A 22791-nucleotide genomic window follows, 5' to 3' on the forward strand; every position below is an offset into this window, starting at 1 on the left:
CCGATGACTTGCAGGGCTTCGACACTTAGACCACCAATACCTTACCTTACATAGGCCAACCTTCTAGTAAGCCGGCCTCTGTCTATTTCCGCCGGTGACGAGAGCTACTTTTGAATAATATGAGGCCGTGTAACAAATGCAAACACTCACGCCATTATCCAATCTCGTCAAGGTGCACCTTCAAACCCAAGGAGGGAATGCCTTGGGTCTGTCCGCAGCCTCTGGATCAACAAGTGACTCTGGCGTTTCACAATGTCAGCTTCGACATCTTAAAATCCAGGAAACTAATGGTTGATGCTTGGAGCTTAGGGTATCCTCGCTCCATTGGTAGGTGTCGGTGCTTGTGTAGGTTGTACGAACGCATCTGAAAGACTCACTCGGATCTTAACGTGTCGAAGTTCGACTGGTTCAGCATCCAGTTCTGCGTTTTCAGTCAGACTTGGAGACAAGACCAGTTCCGAGGGCTGTTTCAAGGTCTTGTTCCCTTTCATCTTCACTATCCTGATACATTTTGATTTAGCATCGGATATCACTTGTTCGAAGGGCTGAACTTGTAAGGGAAACCTTCAACCAGAATTTGCCAACCTGAAGATAGTTTGTGTGATAGATTATATAAAATTTCTAGTACATTGTGGCCTTGATGAGTCCCATGTGCTGAATATCCTGAATGGCTCAAAACATTGGCTATTGTTACCGGTATCTCGTATTGATCTACTACCATTATAAGGCATTCGAGTGCATTCTTGCCCCGGGCTTGCTATTCGACTGTAGACCAATCTTTTCCATCCCGTATCAACCCTCGAAGGTAAATTATCGCCGGATTCCTCTCCGTAGCGTCATCCCAGCATGTGCTCCGCTTGCCGAAAGCTTCACCAGGGGAGACAGTGCTGTCCGACCGACGTGCGTAGATTGGCCGGCGGCACAGTGCCCGAAATCGGCCACGGTGCACATCGATGCAAGACCTCAACTGACGAGACCAAGAGGGGTTGGCGCATCTTGATGTAAGATAACGCAGGTATTCAAATACGTTTAGTCTGAAATTTCTACATTTAAACTCGAAGTGATTCACATACCGTCAGATGCAACCCGAATAGTGAGCAATGTCTCTTTCAAATCCTCGCAGCCAGCTGCTCGCAGCTCTACTAAGCCGGCGAGCTTCGGCCATTCGTTACACACGAGATGCATCTCTTACATGTTTACAGTCTCGATACATATCCACTGCTCCAAAGACCTCAGAAACACTGCCACCACATTCGAAGCTGCCCCTGAAGATTTTGCTACGGTCTCTATTGGTGGCCACCATCTCCTCCCACCGAGTCTTGCTGGGTCCGTCTCTAGCCATTTTGGAATTCCTCAACAGCTCGCACCGGAGCTGGATCTTTGACGTGCAAAGAAATCCCGTATTGCACGGTCTACTGAAGAAGACCATGTACAACCACTTCTGCGCCGGTGAGAATCGAGGAGAGGTGACGTCAACGATTGAGGAGATCAAGCGAATGGGCTTTCGGGGAGCCATCCTCACATATGCCCGCGAGATCGTCGTTGAAAACAGAACAGAGCAAGAGAGCGGCCGAGAATTGAAGGAGGCGGGTTGCAGCTTGGAAACCGAATTGGACACCGGTATCGACGCATGGCGTGAGGGTGTACAGAAGACGGTGGAAAAGCTCAGCGAAGAGGATATCTTGGCTCTCAAGTTGGCGTTCCCTATAACCAAAATTTCATCACGAGGCATGCTAAATTGCTCTGAAGATTGACTGGTGCCGGTGCCGCGGTCTCGGAGGCGCTGACTTCTAGAAAGCCCCTCCCAGCGCAGATGGAGTCAGCTCTCGCAGACGTGTGCTCTCGAGCAATGGAACGCGGGGCACGCATCTTCATGGACGCCGAACAGATCTCAGTGCAGCTTGGAATTGATACCGTAGCGCTAGACCTCATGCGCCGCTTCAACACAAAAGGAAAAGTGGCCGTCGTTTTCAACAACTACCAAGCATATTTGAAGAGCACACCAGACATCCTGGCCCAGCACATGACGCTGGCTGACAAGGACGGCTTCGTCCTCGGCGTTAAACTGGTACGCGGGGCTTATATCAGCTCAGAGCCGCGGCATTTGATCAACGACAGCAAGGAATCAACAGACGACTCTTATAACTCGATTGCACGAGGGCTCTTGACCCAGGAGTACAGGGAGTTTGGCGCGCTGGATGGAAAACCCTTCCCGAACACCGACTTGTTCCTTGCAACACACAACAAGGCCAGCGTTTTGGAGGCCAATGAGTTACAACAGACTCGCGCCAAGGAAGGGAGACCCCTGATCAAGATTCAGTACGGACAGCTTCTCGGCATGGCCGATGAAGTCAGCTTCAGTCTGCTGCAGCTCGCAGACCAGGGTGCCGACGCGAAGACGTCACAAAACAAAGCCCCCATAGAGGTTTACAAGTGCTTGAGTTGGGGCTCTCTTGGCGATTGTATTTCGTATTTCTTGCGGCGGGCAGTAGAGAACCGGGATGCTGTATCACGGACAAAGTCGGAATTCACTGCGTTGAAGAGAGAGTTGTGGAGGAGGATTACAAGTTCTAAATGAATCTGCTAGAATGAACAGAAATCAAACAAGCTACGTCACACTTTTATCGTAAAGTTGACTTAGGGAATCCCTCCCTCTCTTGGTGTAAGTGAGGTTTTGGTGAAGACAGTAAGTCGAGCTGAAAGAGAGGCGGCATCTGGACCTTGTAAATAAAGTAGTGGTCAGTGCCTCCCTCTACCCATGTACCTGGTCCTCAGCTCCTGAGCTCTGATTATCCGTACTTTATCCGGAAGAATGACAGAATGGAACAGAAGCTCCCTCCAGAATCCAGACGAGGGGCTGAGGTGCCTATCGACGTCCAAAGCCTAGAAGAGGTACCTGACCTGCCACCAAGCCCCACCAGCTCAACTCCCAAAGCCACCGCGCAAGCTACAAAACGACATCGTCACATCTCACCAGCGCCGTCAAATCCCACCATACTCCAACCCTCGCCTGCAACCATCCAAGCCTCACCCAAACGGCAGTCTCCGATAACAAACCCGAAAATGGCAGCCAAAGGAGACAAGATTGAAAAGATCATCACGCGGCTCCAGGCCCGCATCGGCGAAGGCCAGTTCTACGAGGCCCAGCAGCAGACCCGCGTGGTCGCCGCCCGTTACATCAAGGCCGCGAACTGGCCCGCCGCCATCGACATCCTCTACAATGTCGCACAGTCCCTACTGAAGGCCGGCCAAGGCGGCAGCGGTGGCGATCTGGCCGTCATGCTCGTCGACGTCTTCAAGCAGGCCGAGCTCAAGCCCGACGCTGCCAGCAAGGGCAAGCTGCTTACCCTCCTGCGCCTGTTTGCAGCACAGGAGCCGACGAGAAAGAAGTTTATTGGGGAGATCATTGCGTGAGTACAAGCTGTGTTTGTGGGCATGGTGATAAGTAGGGAAGACGATCAGTTGCATCTGACTACGGCGCTCTCTACAGATGGTCATCCAAGTTCGGCGAGTACCCCGCCGGCGATACCGACCTCCACCACGTCGCCGGATCACTCTACGCCGAAGAACACGACGCCTACGAGGCAGAACGACACCTGGTACTAGGAACCAAGGACTCGGCCGAGGTGCTCGCAAAAATGGAATACGTCTGGTACAAGGAGGACGACTCGCACACGGCGCCCCTCTACGCCGCCCGCGCCATCTTCCCCTACCTCCTCGTCGGCAACGTCCGCGCCGCAAACACCTGCTACCGCCTCTTCGCCTCCTCCCTAAGCGACGACAACAAGGGTCTCGGCGTTCAGGACGTCAGCAGCAACAGCGCCGACCTGCGCATCTTCCCCGGTCTGCCCCTCCTCAACTTCCTCGGCCTGCTGTTGCTGGCGATCCAGCGCGGCGCCCCCGACGCCTACAAACAGCTCCTGGCAAAGTACTCGTCCAACATTTCCGAGGTCAGCGCGTGGAGCGAAGCGCTCGAGATCATTGCGGAAATGTACTTTGGCATCACGCGCCCGAGGCAGAGCAACCCGCTCATGGACATGATGGGCAGCCTGTTTGGTGGAGCTGGTGGTGGTGGTGGTGGCGCCCCTCAGCAGAGACGTCCCGCGACGAGACGGGTGGAGGCACCCGCGGCCGAGGGCTTGGATTAGATGAAGATGTTCCGTCGATTCGGCGCAGATGCCCGTCGTGCTTGAGAGCACGCTCGTAATGAACCAGACTTTATCAGGAGCTGATGATACTAAGGCGGCAATAGATGCGGGTTTGGCTATGCATGGTGTTCAGAAGCTACGGGGCAGCTCCGGCTCGGCCTCGTACATCCAATTATCGTCGGCGAGGGCCGAGACCTTGGCCCGTAGACTGGCCTTGACAGCTTCGAGCAGCTCTAATCGCACAGGAGCGGGTTAGAAATCCTATTTCTCTTACGGGGGAAAAAGTTGAACACGGAAAGGTCTCGAGGGACTCACCTTCAGGCTGCTCACGGACCGCGGTATGGTTGACCTGATGCTGCTTCACCGCCTCTGCGAGCCGCTGCCGCTCTTCTATAAGCATAATTAGCATAACCAAAAACTCCATACCCCCTCCAACGGGAAAAGAATACGTAAAAATGAAAAGAAAAGAAATTTTATGAATAAGAAACACGAAGAACAAAACATACTCTTGCTCTCCTCCCGATCGTCCATGGCAGCCGCCTCATCGGCCTCGTCAAACACAAGCGTCGGCAGCTCCCCGAGCTCAATCTCACCGTGCTCGTCGCGCACTACAATCTCCGCAGGTCCCATCGCGGAGGGCGGCCCGCCGTCAGAGAGCACGTCGATGTCGAGGCGGAGCGTCTCGCCGGCGTTACCAACACCGCCACCGCCGCCACCACCGGCCGAAGAACCGCCGCCGGCGCCAGATCCTCCAGTCCCAATCGTCGCAGCTGCGGCGGACAGCGATCCCACGCCCGCGACGGCCGTCGAAGCGATGGGTTGCCCCGTGGTACCCGTCGCCCGCCTCGTGAGACCTTGGAATAGATTGCGCCGGACCGCTCGTCGCGGGGCGCCGGGTGGAGGCACCGGTCTCGAAGCCCTGTCGGCCATTGTTCTGGATCCCTTTTTTCTCCTTCGCGTGAAAGGCGTGCTGTTGGCTGAGGGTCGCCTATATCTGTTCTTTCTTTCTAATACTTCCGTTCCTGAGGTGGTTCGGCGTACACGGTTTGCCGGTGGCGATGGTAGCTGATGATTGCTCTTGAATTGAATCTCTATGCGTAGAATATGACAAGGATATTGAACCTTCCAAACAAGGGCGATGGTGTGAGTAGCTATGGGGCGCTGGTTTGTATGCGCCGTCCACGTTGCAGACCGCCGCCCCTCTGTTTACATTTGGAGGTTGACGTCGTCCCGGCACCGCATATAGTAATTATCGATAAGAGACAGTGCGCATTTCAGAAATAGCGAATGAACACAGTGCCTGGAAGTTGTTGCACCAAGACGGGCTGGCTAATAAACCGGCTTACACCCGGTCCTGGCTGGCTCATCACTGACACGATCAAGACACCACGAGTTGGCACGACCAAATTGAACATCATTGCTTCATTGACAACATTTTCGCGTAACCTTTTTATGCTACAGAACCATCCTAGCCTGGACATGCATGATTCCCATTATGTATCGTACATTAGAAACTCCCACAGCCGTGACGAAGACCTCCAACCAATCGATACCCAGTCCCAAAATAGACACAAAAGAGTAAGACAAAAACCGGCAGAAAAGAAAACGCCGAGATATGCATACCCCAAAACTACCCTGTCGTGACCGCTCAAGTCCCTTTTTTTGTCGACGTTGTCCTTGCAAGTTCGAAATCAAAAGACCAAAGAAAGCAATAAATCGTAGAATGCTCATCCCACGCATACCCATTCGGCGAAGACGCACCAACGAGCGGTCCGGTCCGCCAATACCAGTCCCCTCCAAACACCCTTCTCGGAACATTTGATGATGGTCTCCCACGTACCACCATCACCCAGATCCTCCTCAGCTCCTCTGCTACCGACACTTATTCCCCTGCGCTCCTCTTTGCGCATGAGACGGAGGATCTTCCCACCCGGAGTTTGAATTGCCAACTTGGCTGGCTTCTTTCCACCGCCAGCAGCTGCACTGAGGTTCGAGCCACTGGCGCTGGATGCAGTTATACTCATCGCTGAGCTCGGTCTTGCAAACGGGATCGGACTTGCGCCCCCAGGATTCGTCGACGGCGTCATCACCGAACCGGCCGCGCCTGCAGAGCTGGGATGTTGTCGGATTGCGAAAACGAAAGTGTTGTTCAGAGCCAGGCGTTGGCATTGAGGTTGAACAACGTAGATGTCGTGACGCTGCGCATGAGGCGTCGGATGCCGCGTCACAAATTCATACGGCGGATTCTCGCCCGTATGAATGATAGGCAGCGCAAATGCCACCGGATGAGGGATGTCCTTGATGCTGTGCATCAGGCCACGCTTGCCGGCATAGATCTTCAAGACTCCCTGGCCCTCATCGCCAGGCAGTAAAGCCTTGACGGTGTATCGTTTGGTGCCGTTGAACCACTCCGCTTGGGCCAAAGCTCTTTTCCTCACAACCTCGCCGCTCTCGAATACATCCCCGTCAACATCCCTGGTGTAGCCACGGACCTCGACCTCAGCAGCGACCTCCACGTCGGGCGGAGCGTTGAACTTTACATGTACCATCTCAAGGTCCTCTATGCGAGTTGACGCCGTGTTATAGTCGACCATCTCCAGCATGTTCTTGAAGAACGGGGGGCAGGCACATGGCAGATTCAGAAGCACTTCATGGGCCTGCGGTGGGCACATGTGTTGTTGAGTGTGGTGTTCAGGGATATGCGTCCAGCAGAGCTCTGTCGGCCGCGCGAGGAACCACCAAAAGTCCGCAGCGCCGTTGCCAGCACTCGAGTAGAGATGTCGCCTGGGGTAAGAAGGGCTGGCCATACAGCAGTCAATCATGCGCCAGTCATTGTCGACCAGAACCGCGTTCCACCAGTGATTTGCCCGAGGCATGATGTTGTGCTCTGGAATTTCACCGGGTGTCTTGAGATACCCACGAATGACCTCACACTGAATACCGACGGCAGAACACATTTCGTACACTGTGACCGCGTACTCTTCGGCACTCGCTCGCTTCGACTGCAGCACTCTCCGGGTGTCGACCTCGCCTTCGAAATCCTCTTCCCAAACGAGTTTCTCAGACACCCAAGTGAAGATTGCCCGCAGTCTCTGAACGTCGCTGCGATATGGGCGACATACGTATGTTGTTGCCAAGCTCTGTGCTGTTGTCGATGCCGGGAAGCTGCTCACGAACCTCGAGTTTTTGTCCACTTGCATGAGATTCAATGATTGATAGTCGATGGGGTCCTCCACAGGCAGACCGTCGGCTCCTTCATCGCCCTCCATGCCTTCGTACAACTCATCGACTGGGTTTAGTGCAGGATAGTCGAGCATTTGACAGCGATCTTTTCGCTCGTTTCTCTCGTTCTTACTCAGAGAATTGGACCGATTGACGTCTCTGCGGACCTGAACCCAATCCACCCCGTTTGCAAGACCCATTTCTCTGGCTGCTTCCCTACCGAAGCCAGTGCTCCCCATGTTGGTCAAGTTAGAGACGCTAGCACCCGCTTGAGCGACAACGTTGGGCATGGAGCGAGCGAAAGGCGACGATCTGGGTGAGTCGGCACCCATCGCAATACTACTGCGTCCGGACGCCACTCCAGTCTTGGCTGTGTCGAGGAGCTTCTTGAATATGTTTCTCTTTGGAGGTTTTGGGGTGACAAGGCCTCCAAGACCAGCATTATCATGAAAGCCTGCTTGAGATTTTGGCCGAGATGCTTCCGAGGCGTGGCTGCTGTGGTATGTGACACCGGTGAACGGGGTTTCTGGGCGTTCGATATCAGCGTCACGCATACCCAGGGCACTTTGAGCACGCTTCTGAGTCTTGCGAGCGAAGCTGCCGGCGCTCGTTGCGCTAATAGCGCCGGCTGACGACCCACTCATCAAACTCCTGTCGCTGCTTTGCGTCGTCGAACTCTGATTGCCTGAGGAGGCGCTGGTAGAGTTGGTCTTCGTCGTAAACGTCCTGTTCAGGACGTTGCGACCAATGTCGTAAGCCGATTTGCGTCCGCGAAGCTTCCTCTCCTCCGGTCCACCCATCGAAGACTTGGGTCTCTCGTATAACTGGCCTTTGGGGGGTGGCTTCGGTGCCTCATCCTCAAGGTCAGCCATACTTGCGCTATGTTGATGCATTTTTTTGAGACGACTTTCCATACGTTCGACGTAGTTACTCAGTTGAGGTAGCTGCTCTTTATCCTCCCGATGTCCATTGTGATAGGATTGGTCTCGTGATGATCCGCCGCTCCAGGTTTCGTACCCTTCGTCCTGTTGTGCTATGCCCATAGATGTCTGGGGTCTTTGGTGAGTGTTTTTTCTCCTAGCGCGGTCGTTAACCATGTCAAAAGACTCGGGTGACCACGGATCGAGTGGCGGCTCTGGTGTCGGGTCTCGGGGCATGCCGAGGGCGTCTAGCTGCTCGATCACGCCGTCCATTGCTTCCCGCAATGGTGAAGGAGTCATGTGACTCGCTGACGGTGAAGATGGAGCTGGGGAGTGATGCCGCTGAGTCTGTATCGGTGGCGGCCGATGGGCTTGATACGAAAGATGCGAGCCATGCCTGTCCAGAGGAGGATGACGATTGTCATATGAGGCACTCGAGTCTTGACGCACGACATCGAATCGTTTGTCGTAAGAGTTACCCGACCCTTGTCGACCAGCATGGAAACGGTTATCGTAGGAGCCATGGGAGTCCTGACGGGAGCTATCGTGCCTACTGTCGTAGGATATGCTTTGCTTGTGCCGCGGAGCCGCTACATGTCGGTGCGGAGGTGGAGCTGGGGGCGGAGGAGAATCCACCTGTTCTCGAGTGGGAGGACGGTAAGGCTTATAGCTAACTGAAGGGGCCGGTGATGGGCCTCTTGAGCTGAAGTTGTGGGATGGCGGTATGGGAGACGGGCCCCTCTCCGTGTTGAATGAGTTCACCCTCGAGCCATGGCCGTAGTCGGGAACGGGTGTCCTTTCTCTAGGAGGAACAGGCGTTCTTTCCCTTGGAACTGGTGTTCTTCCTCTTGGCACGGGCGTCCTTCCTCTCGGCATGTACTGCTGCGCGCCATCGTTGAACGAATTACCCCGCGATACATAGCCGGTCGGGGCTGGCGACGTGTATGCTCGCATTCTAGTCGAGGCAGCATCATTGAAAGAGTTTTCTCTCGAGAGGAAGGCCTCAGGCGCCGGTGATCGATCTCTTTTGCTTTGCTCTGCGATTGCACTGTGCATCGACTCTCCGGAGTGCCCTCTAGGCCTCGGGTTTGGGTTCGTCCGGTACACTTCGGGCTGTTTCGCAGCGGTGTAGTGCGGCGCCTTGGAATACGCCTCGAAAGGCTTTCGGAAAGTCCTTGACTTTTGAGGTGTGCTTGGGCTCGGTGTGCTCTCTGCTGGAAGAGGGCTGGCTGACCTCGTCGTTGGTCTGAAGTCGGCAGGGAGAACCTCAACGAAATTGGACGGAAACACTCCCACTGTCCTCCTGTCGCGCCATAGTCTGCCTGTCCACCACGAGCCGTCTCCGGCGTTTAGGCACTCGATCAAATCACCCTCGATGAAGCCGAGATCTCGCTTGGACTGTGAAAAGTCAAGTCAGTACTCGGAAAGCCAATCTCCTCAGCGAGGCTCAAATAAATGCAACAGACCTCTCCTCCCCAAGAGTAGACCGCTCTGCACCAGCACGGAAACCGTGTTGGTAGAGACTGTGGTGCAGGCACCATGTTGAAGAATTGACGATCGCGCCCCCAGTCGGCTGGTGTGCTTAGTCGGGCGCGAGTACTTGCGTGTCGGTGTCGAGTGCCTCAGTGGGTGGTTGTTCACGGAGCCAGGCACTCGGCTCACGCCGTAATAAGTTGATTCGACGCGATCGTGTAAGTTGCACTGAACTGTCGTGACGGACATGCAAAGGCGCGCGCGCAAAGGCCGGTGGCAAGGAATAGCGACAAGATCAAGCTCCCGCAGCGAAGCGAGAAGCAAGCGAGAGAGGACTTAGGTATCGTGGGGTTTTTTTTTTTTTTTTGCAGGCCTTGAAGAGTTGTTGTTGAGGAATGCAGGTGAGCCTCGCGTGCACGGCGACAATGACCTTGTTGGAGTGGGTAGTGGAAAAGGCGTGGTCATGGGAGTTGATCGGTGGGAGACGGTCAATATTGGCGGAACAAGTACAAGTGGAAAGTCGATCTGTCGGACGCGACTTCCAAGAAAGGGATGCGGTGAATGTCAGTGACGGCCGGGGGTGCGGACCCGGGGCAACCAACAAACAGAGGGGCTCGTTGGCAGGGGGACGTCGGGAGTCTCCAAACACTGGACGGGCTGGAGTGAGCTGGAGGAGGCAATCGGAGGGCAATCTGGGCACTGCTAACTCAAGCTTGTAACGGGTTGCGACCTCCAGTGCGGCTGGCGCATCTCCACCGGCGACTAGTGGACCCTCTCGGTGCCCCCTTGGTCCCGCGCTAAGCCTGGCATGGCACATCTGAGGCCCCTGGACCTTGGAGAAATCTTGGAAATCTTTGGTCACCGCCTGCGATGCCGAAGCAAGGACCAAGCCGAGAGAGACCCCGTCGCCTTTCCCGCTGTTAACCTTCTCTTCAGCTTGCCTGATCCAAGTCCTGTTATCAGCCGGCTGTCTACGGAGTATTACGTCGCAGATACACAGAGATGCATGCGTATATCCGTACGGCAGATTCCCCCTTGCAGTACCTCACTCGCCGAGATACGGATGAATAGGCAGGTATTATTGTCTTTGCCAGCTTCGGCAAGGGAGAAACCCCACCCTGGCCAGCTTAATCGGCAAAAAGCTTGCCTCCTCGCCTCGTAGCAGCAAACCTGGAAGGACCTTGAAGAAGAACCTGGAACTGGAAGGGTAAATTTGGACAAAAAAAAAGAGAGGCAGCGGGTGAGGATATTCTCTACTGACAAGCAGGGGGCACGTTGTTTTAGTGCGATGAACAACGCAGCGCCGTCTCATGGGGAGGCCCTGCATACCTCAGCACATTAGACCAACACGTCTTCTGCCATCCACTCACGAGTCACTGGCGTTGGCAACCAGATATCTGCAAGGCAACGCAGCTAACGCTCGGCACGTCGAATAAGGTCGCAGGAAACTCGATAGCAAGACAGAATGACGGGCGACAAGCGAGTTTGCAAGCCGGATCAAGGTCAGATCAAGGTCACACTCGCATCTCTCTGGCATGCAAACGACGCAAGCACTCACACGACAGCCATCAGTGAGCACACCTCTTTCTAATCAGTCACCACACTTTGCATTCTCCCCGTCTCTTCCTCTCTCCTGCATATCAAACACTAAACACCAACCGCTCCCCATCCTCTCCTCCGTTTTCTTTCTTGTTCGCGATTCTCACGATGCTTCAGAAACAGCCGCTCTCGACCGACGTCTTTTCGCTTGCTTTTTCGTCGCAAGATCGGCTGACTCGCCCCGGTTCATAGTTTACTACCAAGTACCCCCCCTGGTGCCAAATTGCGGTTCCCCGGAGCTCCCCCAGCTATACCAAAACGGAAGAAAGTAAACAAAGGGTCCGAGCTTTGCGACGAAGCACCGCCCAACGCCCAACACCCACGGTGCAAGTGGGCGAAAAAAGACCACCTTGACCAGGCCCTGGACTCCCGCTCGACAAGCGACAAGCCCGCTACCTGCTGTCCCAAGCAACCAGACTGCTGTCGATCCGCTTGCTTTATTACATCCAATTGCTTTTGGTCCGCCCTAAATACACAAGCCAGGCCGTCTTGACTGACACACGACAGCCCGTTCCCTGGATACCCATTTCTTCTCTCGAAACTCTTTCCCAGCATCCTGTCGCTTCGCCTGCGCAATCCTCTCCTCGAAACCCCTCGGTCTAGGACTCCCGGGTCGACCGTCGCCAGCTCCTCCCTCCCTCCCACTCCATCTCTGCTGCCAGGAATTCTGTTGAGCGAATAAACGATTCAATGACGTCCAAATCGGCCGCGATGGCCGACGAGGGTGTCGCCGAACACTATCAGGTTCTGGAGGAGCTCGGTCGTAAGTCTTGTTATTCTTCATCTACTTTTCGAGGCAATCGCGCTGATGTGACATACAGGCGGAAGTTTTGGTGTCGTTTACAAGGCCATTGAAAAGGCCACTGGCGAGACTGTCGCCATCAAGCATGTAAGTCGAAGCATCTTCGACCTAGGCTTCCATCAACAAACTAACAAAGACCTGCGCAGATCGACCTCGAGTCGAGCGAAGATGACATTCAAGAGATCCAAGGCGAAATCGCTGTGCTGAGCACATGCGCGAGTTCCTTCGTCACGCAATACAAAGGCAGTTTCTTGCGCGGCCACAAACTCTGGATCGTCATGGAGTATCTTGGTGGTGGTTCATGTCTAGACTTGGTATGTCACTTTGCGCCACAGGTTTGTCGGAATCCGGCCTGCTAACATTCCTTAGCTCAAACCCGCCAACTTCGCCGAGGTCCACATCGCCATCATCTGTCGAGAGCTTCTTCGTGGTCTCGAATACCTCCACGCCGAGGGCAAAATCCACCGAGATATCAAGGCCGCCAACGTCCTTTTGTCCGAGGCTGGAAAGGTCAAGTTGGCCGACTTCGGCGTCGCCGCTCAATTGACCAACATCAAGTCCCAAAGGAACACCTTCGTCGGCACTCCTTTCTGGATGGCCCCCGAAGTCATTCAACAGGATGGCTATGGTTTCAAGGCAGACATCTGGTCGCTAGGCATCACTGCCATGGAGATGGCCAACGGCGAACCGCCGCTGGCGCATATTCATCCGATGAAGGTTTTGTTCCACATCCCAAAGAACCCTCCTCCTCGGTTGGAGAACAACTTCAGCAAAGACTTCAGGGACTTCGTCGCACAGTGCTTGGTCAAAGACTCTGACCGCAGACCCTCGGCGAAGGATTTGCTTCGTCACCGATTCATCAGATCGGCGGGCAAGGTCGAGGCTCTTCAGGAGCTGATTGCACGCAAGCAGATGTGGGATGCGAACCAGAATCGAAGGACCCACCCTACCTTTTACCAAGAAACTCTGCATACCATGTCTTCTAGGGACGACACAGATGAATGGGTGTTTGACACGGTAAAATCGGTGGCCCCCAAGCGACCGAACGGCCATGCACGGAAGCCGTCCTACTTTGCGGCAGAAGAGGCCATGCGCCGCCTCGACCTCAAAGATGCGCCGCTCGGCCCCTCATCTCCCGCTCCCGGGACAGTTCGCCGGTCTACTGTGCGTCGCCAGCCCTCGAGCCGCCAGAGTTCCGGCACACAGATCCAAGCAAACGGCTCACCTCGCTCGACTGTCGCCAGACGGCCTTTACAACCAGACATGTCGTACGGCAACTCTGGGTCCTCTGTGCGGCTCTTCCGCCGTGTCCCCTCGGATGGCTCTGTCACAGCCTGGGAGGACACTTCGCCGGAGGGCACCGTTGGCAATGAGAACAAAGCACCAATGCGAGCAGCCGCGATCGATACCAACAGCAAAGAGGCATTGCTTGGTCGCCGACTCTTTAACAGGGTCTTGGACCCTACCCTCGCCGAACTTCATGCGCAGACGTCAGGTATGCAGAGGCGGGAGGCGCTGGCGAAGCTTACCGACGCGTTTGCACTGCTAGACTCTGTTGATCCTGAAGGTGCCTACCATCTCATGCAGAGTATGATGGCGGCTGTCTCCCAGGACCCCAAGCTGAACCAGGCCTTGATGCCCCAGGAGTCGATCAAGATTCCATCAGATGACACTCCCCAAGGAACAGTCATCATCAGGAGCGCCGCCCCCACGCCATCAAGCAGCCCGACTAAGCTGATGATGGCACCGAACAATCCGCATCTGAAGAGCCACAGGAGGCGCAACGGGTCAATTGCGACGCCTGAGTCTGCCGAGAAGGAACGCAGCGAGAAGCCAGCCGTGGAAGCCAAGTATCCCGGCCGCCCTCCCCGGCCTGGTATGGAGCACTGCAAGCAGCTATCGGACGTACTCTACGGCCGGTGGACGGAGGGTTTGAGGATCAGATGGCCAGCGGTCTAGCTTTGGACACTTTCACGGTCATCTGAAGGATCTCGGCAAAGATTGACACAACATTATTATTCATGAGAAACATGCTGTATGATGAAAGTGTATGAACACGTCACAGTATACCGGGTTGGACAGTACACAAAAAAGCATTGCGACAGAGTTTCATTTCAGCTTGGCAGATTGAGAGTTACCACCTGGGGTTGGATTTTTTGATTGAAGACGCTGATGATGAGTTGACTTTCCGCCAGTGATGTTACTTTCACGACTGGATGAGTATCTACACACGGCCGATTCGGGTTTATTTGCTTTCTGCTTCGCATTGGGTTTGGCGTTCTTGGGTTTCTTTCGGCAGCAGTTAGATACCTCCGAGGTAGTAGCGTCAAGATTACGTTTTACAATTAAAGGGATTGGGTACGCAAATCGAAAACGTTCCTGTGACATGGGAAGACTACAATTCGAATCGATGGATTGGAAACCACCGACAAGTATTCTATGGCTCGAGTGGTACGTTCTTCATAGAGAGCTTTATTCTCCAGTTGATGAAATCATCCGTCAAGAGCTCGCCATGCCCTGCCTCGTCGATTTTGAAGACTTCAACGGTGGGCTCGCCCCCCCGTCTGCGGATCCTCCACACGCCGTCGTCGTTGATTGTCTGTCGAAGCCCTGCGGTTTGGTCAGAGATGCGGTTCTCACGCCCAAATAGCCAGCATAACCAATGACCGGCCGGATAGCCGGTAGAAAAGGGAGGCTAGAGAGGCGCACGAAACGAAGAAGAGAGCAGCGAGACCAGACCGAATAAGCTGAAAACTTACAAACAAGAAACTCGGCGGCGAAGTTGACGCACATATCGCCGTTCCACGTCGCCTTCCCGCGGCGCTGCACCGTATCGGGGATCTTCTCCGTCTCAATCTCCTCGACGTCAGTGAGGATGCCCTGGCGGTTGCGGAAGCCGACGATGATTTTTGGCACGCCGAGGAGGAACGACTGGATCCAGAACTTCATGAGCTTGCGGTGGAAGTTGTCGACGTCGCGATCGTCGCGGATGGCGAGGCTGGTCTTTAGTTCGACCCAGTTTGTGGGAGCGCCCTGTTTTTGAGGTTTGGAGTCCCAGACTTTGCCGGCATTTTGTCATTATCTTTTCTCCGAAGAAGAGTAGGGATATGCTGATTTTGAAATTTGGGGAAGAGAGGGAACTTACCAGCGTCGACTTCGCCGCCTATGCATATGACTGTTTGTCCTATGCCCGTCCTGACTACGGAGCAATACTGGGCCTTGTTGTTCACAACTTCGGCATCTCTGTTCTCGATATACTCCCTAGGCGTTTCACCCCAGGTGTCAGGAAGCGTGGCCAACGTCTCGAACTTGTATCCTGTTCTTCCTGTTAGTATGTTCCCTTGCTTAACAGAGGCTCGGCTCTGATGTATACCCCAGAATTGCATCACTTCGGGCAGGATGGGTCCCCTTCTCTGCTGCGCGTTCTGCTGCTTCTGAGACGCCACCTTGTACTCGTGATTCTCTTCTATGTATCTGTCTCAATTGTTAGTCTGACTGGAGGATGTTTGTGATTACGGCCTTGCTGTGCTTGCCGTACATGCAATCCTGAGTTGGGTCAGCTCAGTCGTTGGTGTGGAGGGACGGGAGTTTGTTCATGCGCACTTGGTACAGCGTTGCGTTCATTTCAAAGCTAGCTATGCTATCAGTCCCTATTATCCGAATTGTTTGGAAAAATGACTGTAAGACTGACCCGTCACGATCCTCAAATGGCGACGCCATGATCTATTCTCTTGGTCAGTTGAGGCTGGTACAGGGAACGGATCAGAAAGAGTTCATACCTTGGTCATCATACCACGCCAGGTCACGATTTGGGCGTCAATCTTTTGCCCCGTCTCCTCCTCATGGGCCTTGATGGTCTTGAGAAGTGCTCCGAGGTGCTCGGGTGTCGAGTCGTCGTGCTTGATGAAGGTATCGTAACCTTGGGACAAGTCGGCGCCGAGGGTTGGTGGGTAGTAGTATCTCAACGAGGAGTCGTCCAGGTGGAAATCATGGTTATCGTCATATGAGAAGCAAGCAAACTCCTGATTCGTGTTAGGCCAAAGATACAGACTGTTTCATTGGTACGTGAGACTCGGATTGATGAGATATCCAGCGCCACAGGAAAGACTGGTGTGTACCTTTGGCCGTTTGACTGGCTGGCTTGCGGCGTAGAAACGCCCAATAGGCTGGATGGGGAATTGTTCCGACATGATGACGGACAATGCAGCGTGGCACTGTGGCCCGGATTAAAATAGGAAATGCGTTATTCCAATAGGCCTCTCATCGTCAATGAGGGTTGGGATGAACAACGGACTCGGTCTGCGGTCCCGGTCTCTGCTTCGGTGTCGGGCGTTGAGAGATGAGTGTCTGCGGCGCGTCGAGGCGGGTCAGTTGACATGGAGCCGTCCGGGGGTGGTGGAGACCTGATGTCAACCGCTGAAGCGGGCCATTGAGAGCCATTGGTGAAATCCAAACATCGCTGAAACATGCATGAGGACGGCTGGGCTAGAGCCATCCGACACCCCTAGCCGCTGCGGGATGCCAGCACCTTGATGAGCCAGCTCGGCCCACTTCAACCACCTCACCTCTCAATTACGACATCTCGGAACCCTCTCACTCCTTTGCCCGACCACGACCGCTTGACAGCACGGATAGATAGAGAGCAAGCGACGCACCACTCCTTCGAGCCGATCACTACACTTAACAATATTTGCCGTTCTGCACTCCTAACGATCCCTCACTCGCGATGCAATTCCCCTCCCTACCGACCTAAATCGCTACACATACCTGCTCCCTCACCATGTCCAATAGGTACGGCGGCGCCTACCGCAATGGCAACGGATATGGCAACTTTGGCAGGCGCGAGGAGGACTACGACCCATACGGCGATGGATATTCAGGCAGCGACCGAGGAGGCGGCGGCGACCGATACGCCGTAGGGTCCCCGCCAGCGATGAACACCCGATCACCACCTACACTTCGAACCGGCGGGCCGCCGCCAGTCCGCAGCCGCGAGCGCATCCAGGAGACGAATGCGGAACGACAGATTGGCCAAGTCCTCGAGCGCGTCAAGGTGGAGTGGCCGGCAATGTGTCAGACCGACTGCGTACCCGTCCAGCTCGCCCTTCAGCTGCTCGATACCAGCTCCGTGGGCCGGGCGCACGACTACAACCAGTTCCGACAGACGCACGACTACCTTCAAAATTCCCTCAAGGGAATCGTTCACGAGCATCACCAGGGTTTCAACAGTTCGATTGGAACGTTCCACAAGATTCAAGGCAGCATCCAGGCCTCGCAGAAAAGAGTGCGCACGCTCAAGGACTCCCTGCTTACATCCAAGGTGAGCCTCTGCACGTCGGATCCGGACCTTAAAAAGCTCTCGGCTACGTCGCAGGCTTACGATGAGCTGCTTACCGTGCTCAACGAACTGGAGGAGCTGCGCCTTGTGCCGGATCAGCTGGAAGCCCGCATCTCCGAGAAGCGCTTCCTGAGCGCAGTCGAGGTGTTGCAGAACGCGCTGCGAAAGCTGCGGAAACCGGAGTTGGACGATATCGGCGCGCTGAGCGATCTGAGGGGCTATCTTGCCAACCAGGACATAGCGCTAATGGATATCTTGGTTGAGGAGCTTCATGAGCATCTATACCTAAAGTCGCCGTACTGTCAAGAGAGGTGGCAGAACCTAGCAAAGACTCAAGGCGCTCTCAAGGAGGGCAACTACGAATCGATCACCATCGCTCCCTTTCACCAAGTATTGGACGCCATGGACTTTGAAGCATCGGCGGCTGAGGACCCGGCTAAAAACCCGGAGGCCGATACATTCTCATATGTTTCTCTGCTCGTGGAGTCCCTTAACAAGCTGGGAAGACTGGAAACGGCCGTCGACACCCTGAAGCAGAGACTCCCCGTCGAGCTGTTTACCATTGTGAATGAGACGCTTAACGAGGTCGACCAACGGCATCCCAGCTCATTACGCGGCGGCTCCACCAATTCTCAAGGATTGCACATTTACGGCAGCCGAGAGACCCAAATGAGAGCAGACGTCATTTATGATCTGCTATGGACGCTTTTTGGCAAGTTCGAAGCTATTGCAGAGGGTCACCGTGTCTTCCACGAAGCGATCAAGGCCCTCATCCGACGTGAAGGCGCTGGAAACAACAGCGCCCTGCTAGGGAGCTTCAAGGAGCTCTGGAACCTCTACCAGAACGAAATTCGTTCTTTGCTGCACAACTACGTCACCACAGACGCCGACGTATACCAGTTTAGCACATCGCCGAAGCCTGGAGCCAATGCCAATGGCAAAAAGGACGCTGCTAGAGAGCACCTATTCAAGTTTTCCGAGGGCGATCCCAAGGCTGTGGACATGACGACGGAATACGAGGCTCTAGAAAGCATTATTCGATCTGCTGTTCCTGGCTTGACTGACACGTCTAGGAAAGCTGGAGCGGACAAAAAGAGACCAGCGCTTGAAGGCAGCACTAAGAGAGGCGGAGGAGCAACCGGATGGGAGAATAAGCAGACGACTGGTACATACAAGTCTCTGGTCGAGCCCAGCGTCTTTAATATGAGCTTGCTCCTCCCGCCTACCCTTGTTTTCCTCCAGCGTCTCAAGATGATTGTACCGCCGGGCTCGGATCTTGCCACGAGCACACTGACGTCTTTCTTGGATAACTTCCTGGTCAACGTCTTCCAGCCTCAACTGGATGAAACTCTCGGCAAGCTAAGCGATACTATCTTTGGCGAAGCTGACACTTTCTTGCAAGACCAGGAGTGGACTCAGGTTGCCAGACGCCCCGTATTCAAGGGCACAACGGCTTTCTTTGCCATTGTCACAGCGTTCTGCCGCATGCTGGGGACCATTCCTCATGATCAGGCTTTGAGCACACTCATCATCACCCAGATGATGAGGTATTACGACCGAGCTTTTGGATGGTACAAGTCCCTCGTGAGCAAAACCCAGGCGCAAGCAGACAAGCCCACAAAGCTTCGAATGTCGGCAGCGATGGCTTTGGAGGAGGGCGACGTCCAAGAAACCATAAAGCAACTTTGGACCTCTGATACACTAGAGCGCGAGCTTTTAGAAAAGGAAGTCGGTCTGCTCATTGTTCAGACCAACGAGAAGCGCATGGAGATGGCCGATATCATCCAGGACAAGGACACAATCTCATCTCTTTGTCTTTTGTACACAAGTATGAAGTGGCTCGCAGTCAAGATCTCAGGTCTGCGACACATTACTCGTAACGAATCCGACTCATCCCGCCCACATCTGAACCGAGGCTCGAGCAAGCGGTGGACACTCATGAACGACCCCAACAAGGCTACAAATGAGGATGGGCCTGTGTGTCTCCCAATGACACAGGAGACCGTACAGTAAGTTTTATCATGTCCTTGAAGCCTCCACCCCCCGCTCGCGCCTTACTGACGCAAACATCAGAGCCTTCGATGGAATCGTTGCGTCATTTGAAGAACTCGCCGGAACTGCGCTCCTGACCCTCCATATGGAGATCCGCTGCGAAATTATTTACTCCCTCCGCACTGCCCTCTCCACCGACACGGCCCCGTACCTCCTCGACCAAGAGGTCACGGAGCCGGATCCGCAAATCCTCAACCTCAACTCGGACCTGGTCCTTTACGACGAGACCATTGCGCGATACCTCCGCGCCAAGGAGACAGCCTTCATCCGCACCGGTCTGGGCCTGCTAATCAACGACTACCTCGTCACCAACGCCGCCTTCGTCTCGCCCATGAACGCAAAGGGGTGCGGCCGCATGCAGCTCAATATTTTGGTCCTGCAGCAGAACCTCAAAAACGTAGAGGAGGGCGTCGACCTGGCGCGCGCGTCAAACTATTTCGCCCTCTTTGACAAGGGACCCGACGCCATTGTGGAAAAGGCCAGTGAGGACAAGGACAAGGACGAACACGCGGACCCGTCTGACACGTTTAGCTACGAAGAGCTGAGGACGTTGCTGGAGCTGTGCTTTAGCGAGCAGCTCTCGAACCCCGAGCGGGGGATCGCGAGCGCCGCCAAAAGGCAGATGGCGGATAAGATGCTCGGGCTCAGCGAGCACATGTGGCAGACTTAGAAGCACCTTGGGCTTTACACTATCTCAAGAAGAAGAGAGAATCGAGTTGGTTCTACATGGATGATGATGATGTGCTGCTGGTTTATCACAACTTGCTGAGCTTTAGCTATGCTTGCACTTTGCGAGGCGTTTGGGAGAGGAACACAAACAAACAAGCAGAGAGAGGGGGGGCAGCGGTGTTGCTATCATCTGGACTTGATCCTGCCTCGTGGTCCAGTCCACCACGAGACTACGACCAGCAGACAAGAGATATCGCCACCATCACGGAGTATGGGGGAAGGCGTCCAACAGTCTTGTCAAATTTTGGGGGGGTATTATTCTTGTAGTCTATAGCTTTTTCAATGCCAGCAAACTTTTACCAACCACATGTACACAAAACACACGCACACAATTCATGATTCTTCCACGTCCTCTCTCTTTTTGTCATTCCCTTCAGCCACACCCACTCACACTCACAGTCACACTCACTCTACACCATGTCAGCACCACCGTCCCTCTCACGAAGAAGAAACGAGGTCTCTCCCCCTGTTGATCTGCACCTTCTTGTCCTCGCCACCGCTGACCAGACCCCACGTCTGGTCCCACGCGAGGCCAAACACCTTTGCGCCCTCGCCGCCCGCGGGCGCCTTCTTGCCCTTAAGCCACTCCCGCCCAATGGAGTAGACGGCCTCGCTGACGCTCCCGCCGCCCTCGTCCTTGGTGGCGGGCCTCACGCTCCGCAAGTCCCAGATCTTGACGGTGCCGTCGTGCGACGCCGACGCCAGGCTGTAGTCGTTGTCCGGGGACGGCGCGAGCGCTGAGACCATGTTGGTGTGACCCCGGAGCGTGAGTACCGAGGTCGCGGACGCCGAGGCGCGGGGGTCGAGGAGGGTAACGTGGCGGGCGGAGGAGCCCGCGGCCACGAGGGAGGAGTTACGGGGCATGGGCGCGAGGCAGAGGAGCGGGTGGAGGGTTGTGAGGGTGGAGACGACGCCGGCGGTGGTCAGGTCGAGGGTGCGAAGGGTGTGGTCCGCCGAGACGGAGTAGGCGACGGTGGCGTCGGTTGGGTGGAAGGCGGCGCCCGTGACTGAGGCGTCGGCGTGGGCCGGGATCATGGCCAGGGCGCCCTTTTGCGGGACGGTGACGGACGAGTTGGAGAGCTTTGCGCGCTTGACGCTGCTGGCGTGGGTGGCGGGGATGTCGTCGGCGTCGACATCCGGGCTGCCCTTCTTGGAGGCCAGCCAGAGGCCGACGCGGCCGTCGGCGGAGGCGGTGAGCATCTTCTTGGAGGGACCGTGGACGGCGAGCGAGTTGATCATTTTCCTGTGGCCATGGAGCTCGAGCGTGGGCTTGAGCTCGCCCGAGAAGCGATCGGCCGACTCGGCGTACTTCCATACGACGACCTTTTGGTCCAAGCCGACGGAGGCGATCTGCGTCGACGAGAGGAACTTGGCGTCCGTCAGGAGCTTGGCGTGGCCGCCGGCGCGGGCCGAGGGGGAGGTCGCGAGGCATTGGCCGGAGGCGTCCCAGACGCGGACAAGACCATCGTAGCCGGCGGAGAGGATGCGGTCATGGCCGTGGGCGAGGTCATCGCCGGACCAGCGGCCCGCTGCTGAGGTGGCGGAGAGGATGTCGACGGCAGCGACCCAGTCGTCGTGCTCAAAGGAGGCCTCGTAGACCGGGGGCAGCAGACTGCGGACGTACTGCAGGGTGAGCGTCGTCTCGAAGGAGAGACCATTCTCCTTTAGGTATTCTTCAATCGTGGTCCGCAGATAGGTTCCGTTAACGAGGAAGTCGAGGGGGACGGGGGACGAGGTGTTGAGCATGGACTCGGAGTTTAATATCCTTGAGAGGCCATACCGTTTGATATCTGTTGACGGGTTGCAAACAATTAGTTTCCGGAAGCCATTGGGTGAGGACATTCGGCTGTGAGCGTACCTGCAGGCACAAGCAACTGCCTCTTGCTCTCGTCCAACTGAAGATCCTCATGCGTTGTCGTGAAGTTGACCTTCACCTGGGCCACCAAGGACTCCATTGCGACGACTGAGTAGAATCTTTTTTGCGATAGACTCGGAGCTTCCGTGCACTGTTGGGGAATTTGACTCGAAGTTCGTGGATCCCGAATGGCTAAAGTGCTACGTGCCCTGTGAGAAGCGGCAAGTTCGAGGAGTGCTGTGCTTGGTTCGACTGGCTTCCAGTTTGTTGGAAATTGCTGATTGAAAACCACGACCAGACGGGGCACCTAAATTTTTTTGAAGCTTGATGTCAGCCTTGCAGGAACCTTTCACCCCGTCGAGCTAGGCCTGTCCAATCATGGCTCCAGCGCAAAAAGGGACTGCCGCTAGAGTCCCTAGGCTGAACCATGCCCCGCACCCGCTCATTTCCCGATGCGTGGGCTTGATACTTGCTGCTAACCAATCCTAAATAACCAACTTCTGGGCAAGCCTGCCCGCCAACGCACCCAACGGGGCAGTTTGAAGTTGATGGACTTGCCTGCTGTCTGTGTCATTCATTCGCATACTAAGATTGACCGAAGTGGCCTGGTTCCTGAGAGAAACCTGTGAGTCTGTATTGAGCTATTGAGATCG

The 22791-nt window shown here is 55.2% G+C and overlaps 8 protein-coding genes across 8 annotated transcripts; 4 read left to right on the plus strand and 4 right to left on the minus strand.

The window, feature by feature from the left end:
• Positions 1 to 1100: 1100 nt before the first annotated feature.
• CORC01_09284 (proline oxidase) lies at positions 1101 to 2574 on the plus strand (the record flags this gene model as incomplete). The annotated part of the gene is made up of 3 exons (XM_022620913.1): positions 1101 to 1693; positions 1750 to 2462; positions 2522 to 2574. 3 exons carry the CDS (start codon positions 1101 to 1103, stop codon positions 2572 to 2574), a joined length of 1359 nt encoding a protein of 452 aa, XP_022472574.1.
• Positions 2575 to 3063: 489 nt separating this feature from the next.
• On the plus strand, positions 3064 to 4148 carry CORC01_09285 (uncharacterized protein; the record flags this gene model as incomplete). The annotated part of the gene is made up of 2 exons (XM_022620914.1): positions 3064 to 3410; positions 3491 to 4148. 2 exons carry the CDS (start codon positions 3064 to 3066, stop codon positions 4146 to 4148), a joined length of 1005 nt encoding a protein of 334 aa, XP_022472575.1.
• A 129-nt stretch (positions 4149 to 4277) lies between these two features.
• CORC01_09286 (uncharacterized protein) lies at positions 4278 to 5078 on the minus strand (the record flags this gene model as incomplete). Its single annotated transcript, XM_022620915.1, has 3 exons — positions 4278 to 4381; positions 4464 to 4538; positions 4655 to 5078. 3 exons carry the CDS (start codon positions 5076 to 5078, stop codon positions 4278 to 4280), a joined length of 603 nt encoding a protein of 200 aa, XP_022472576.1.
• Positions 5079 to 5875: 797 nt separating this feature from the next.
• On the minus strand, positions 5876 to 9831 carry CORC01_09287 (variant SH3 domain-containing protein; the record flags this gene model as incomplete). Its single annotated transcript, XM_022620916.1, has 2 exons — positions 5876 to 9688; positions 9757 to 9831. The coding sequence occupies 2 exons, from the start codon at positions 9829 to 9831 to the stop codon at positions 5876 to 5878; spliced, it is 3888 nt and encodes a 1295-aa protein (XP_022472577.1).
• Positions 9832 to 12052: 2221 nt separating this feature from the next.
• On the plus strand, positions 12053 to 14123 carry CORC01_09288 (uncharacterized protein; the record flags this gene model as incomplete). The annotated part of the gene is made up of 4 exons (XM_022620917.1): positions 12053 to 12125; positions 12184 to 12251; positions 12311 to 12478; positions 12534 to 14123. 4 exons carry the CDS (start codon positions 12053 to 12055, stop codon positions 14121 to 14123), a joined length of 1899 nt encoding a protein of 632 aa, XP_022472578.1.
• Positions 14124 to 14601: 478 nt separating this feature from the next.
• Positions 14602 to 16354, minus strand: CORC01_09289 (uncharacterized protein; the record flags this gene model as incomplete). The annotated part of the gene is made up of 7 exons (XM_022620918.1): positions 14602 to 14774; positions 14924 to 15223; positions 15310 to 15638; positions 15748 to 15804; positions 15856 to 15887; positions 15944 to 16186; positions 16283 to 16354. 7 exons carry the CDS (start codon positions 16352 to 16354, stop codon positions 14602 to 14604), a joined length of 1206 nt encoding a protein of 401 aa, XP_022472579.1.
• Positions 16355 to 16944: 590 nt separating this feature from the next.
• CORC01_09290 (Sec8 exocyst complex component specific domain-containing protein) lies at positions 16945 to 20224 on the plus strand (the record flags this gene model as incomplete). Its single annotated transcript, XM_022620919.1, has 2 exons — positions 16945 to 19511; positions 19576 to 20224. 2 exons carry the CDS (start codon positions 16945 to 16947, stop codon positions 20222 to 20224), a joined length of 3216 nt encoding a protein of 1071 aa, XP_022472580.1.
• Positions 20225 to 20721: 497 nt separating this feature from the next.
• On the minus strand, positions 20722 to 22238 carry CORC01_09291 (ribosome biogenesis protein ytm-1; the record flags this gene model as incomplete). Its single annotated transcript, XM_022620920.1, has 2 exons — positions 20722 to 22073; positions 22142 to 22238. 2 exons carry the CDS (start codon positions 22236 to 22238, stop codon positions 20722 to 20724), a joined length of 1449 nt encoding a protein of 482 aa, XP_022472581.1.
• Positions 22239 to 22791: the final 553 nt, after the last annotated feature.

Source organism: Colletotrichum orchidophilum (genome assembly GCF_001831195.1).
Source record: "Colletotrichum orchidophilum strain IMI 309357 chromosome Unknown Scaffold_83.1, whole genome shotgun sequence".
Classification (NCBI taxonomy): domain Eukaryota; kingdom Fungi; phylum Ascomycota; class Sordariomycetes; order Glomerellales; family Glomerellaceae; genus Colletotrichum; species Colletotrichum orchidophilum.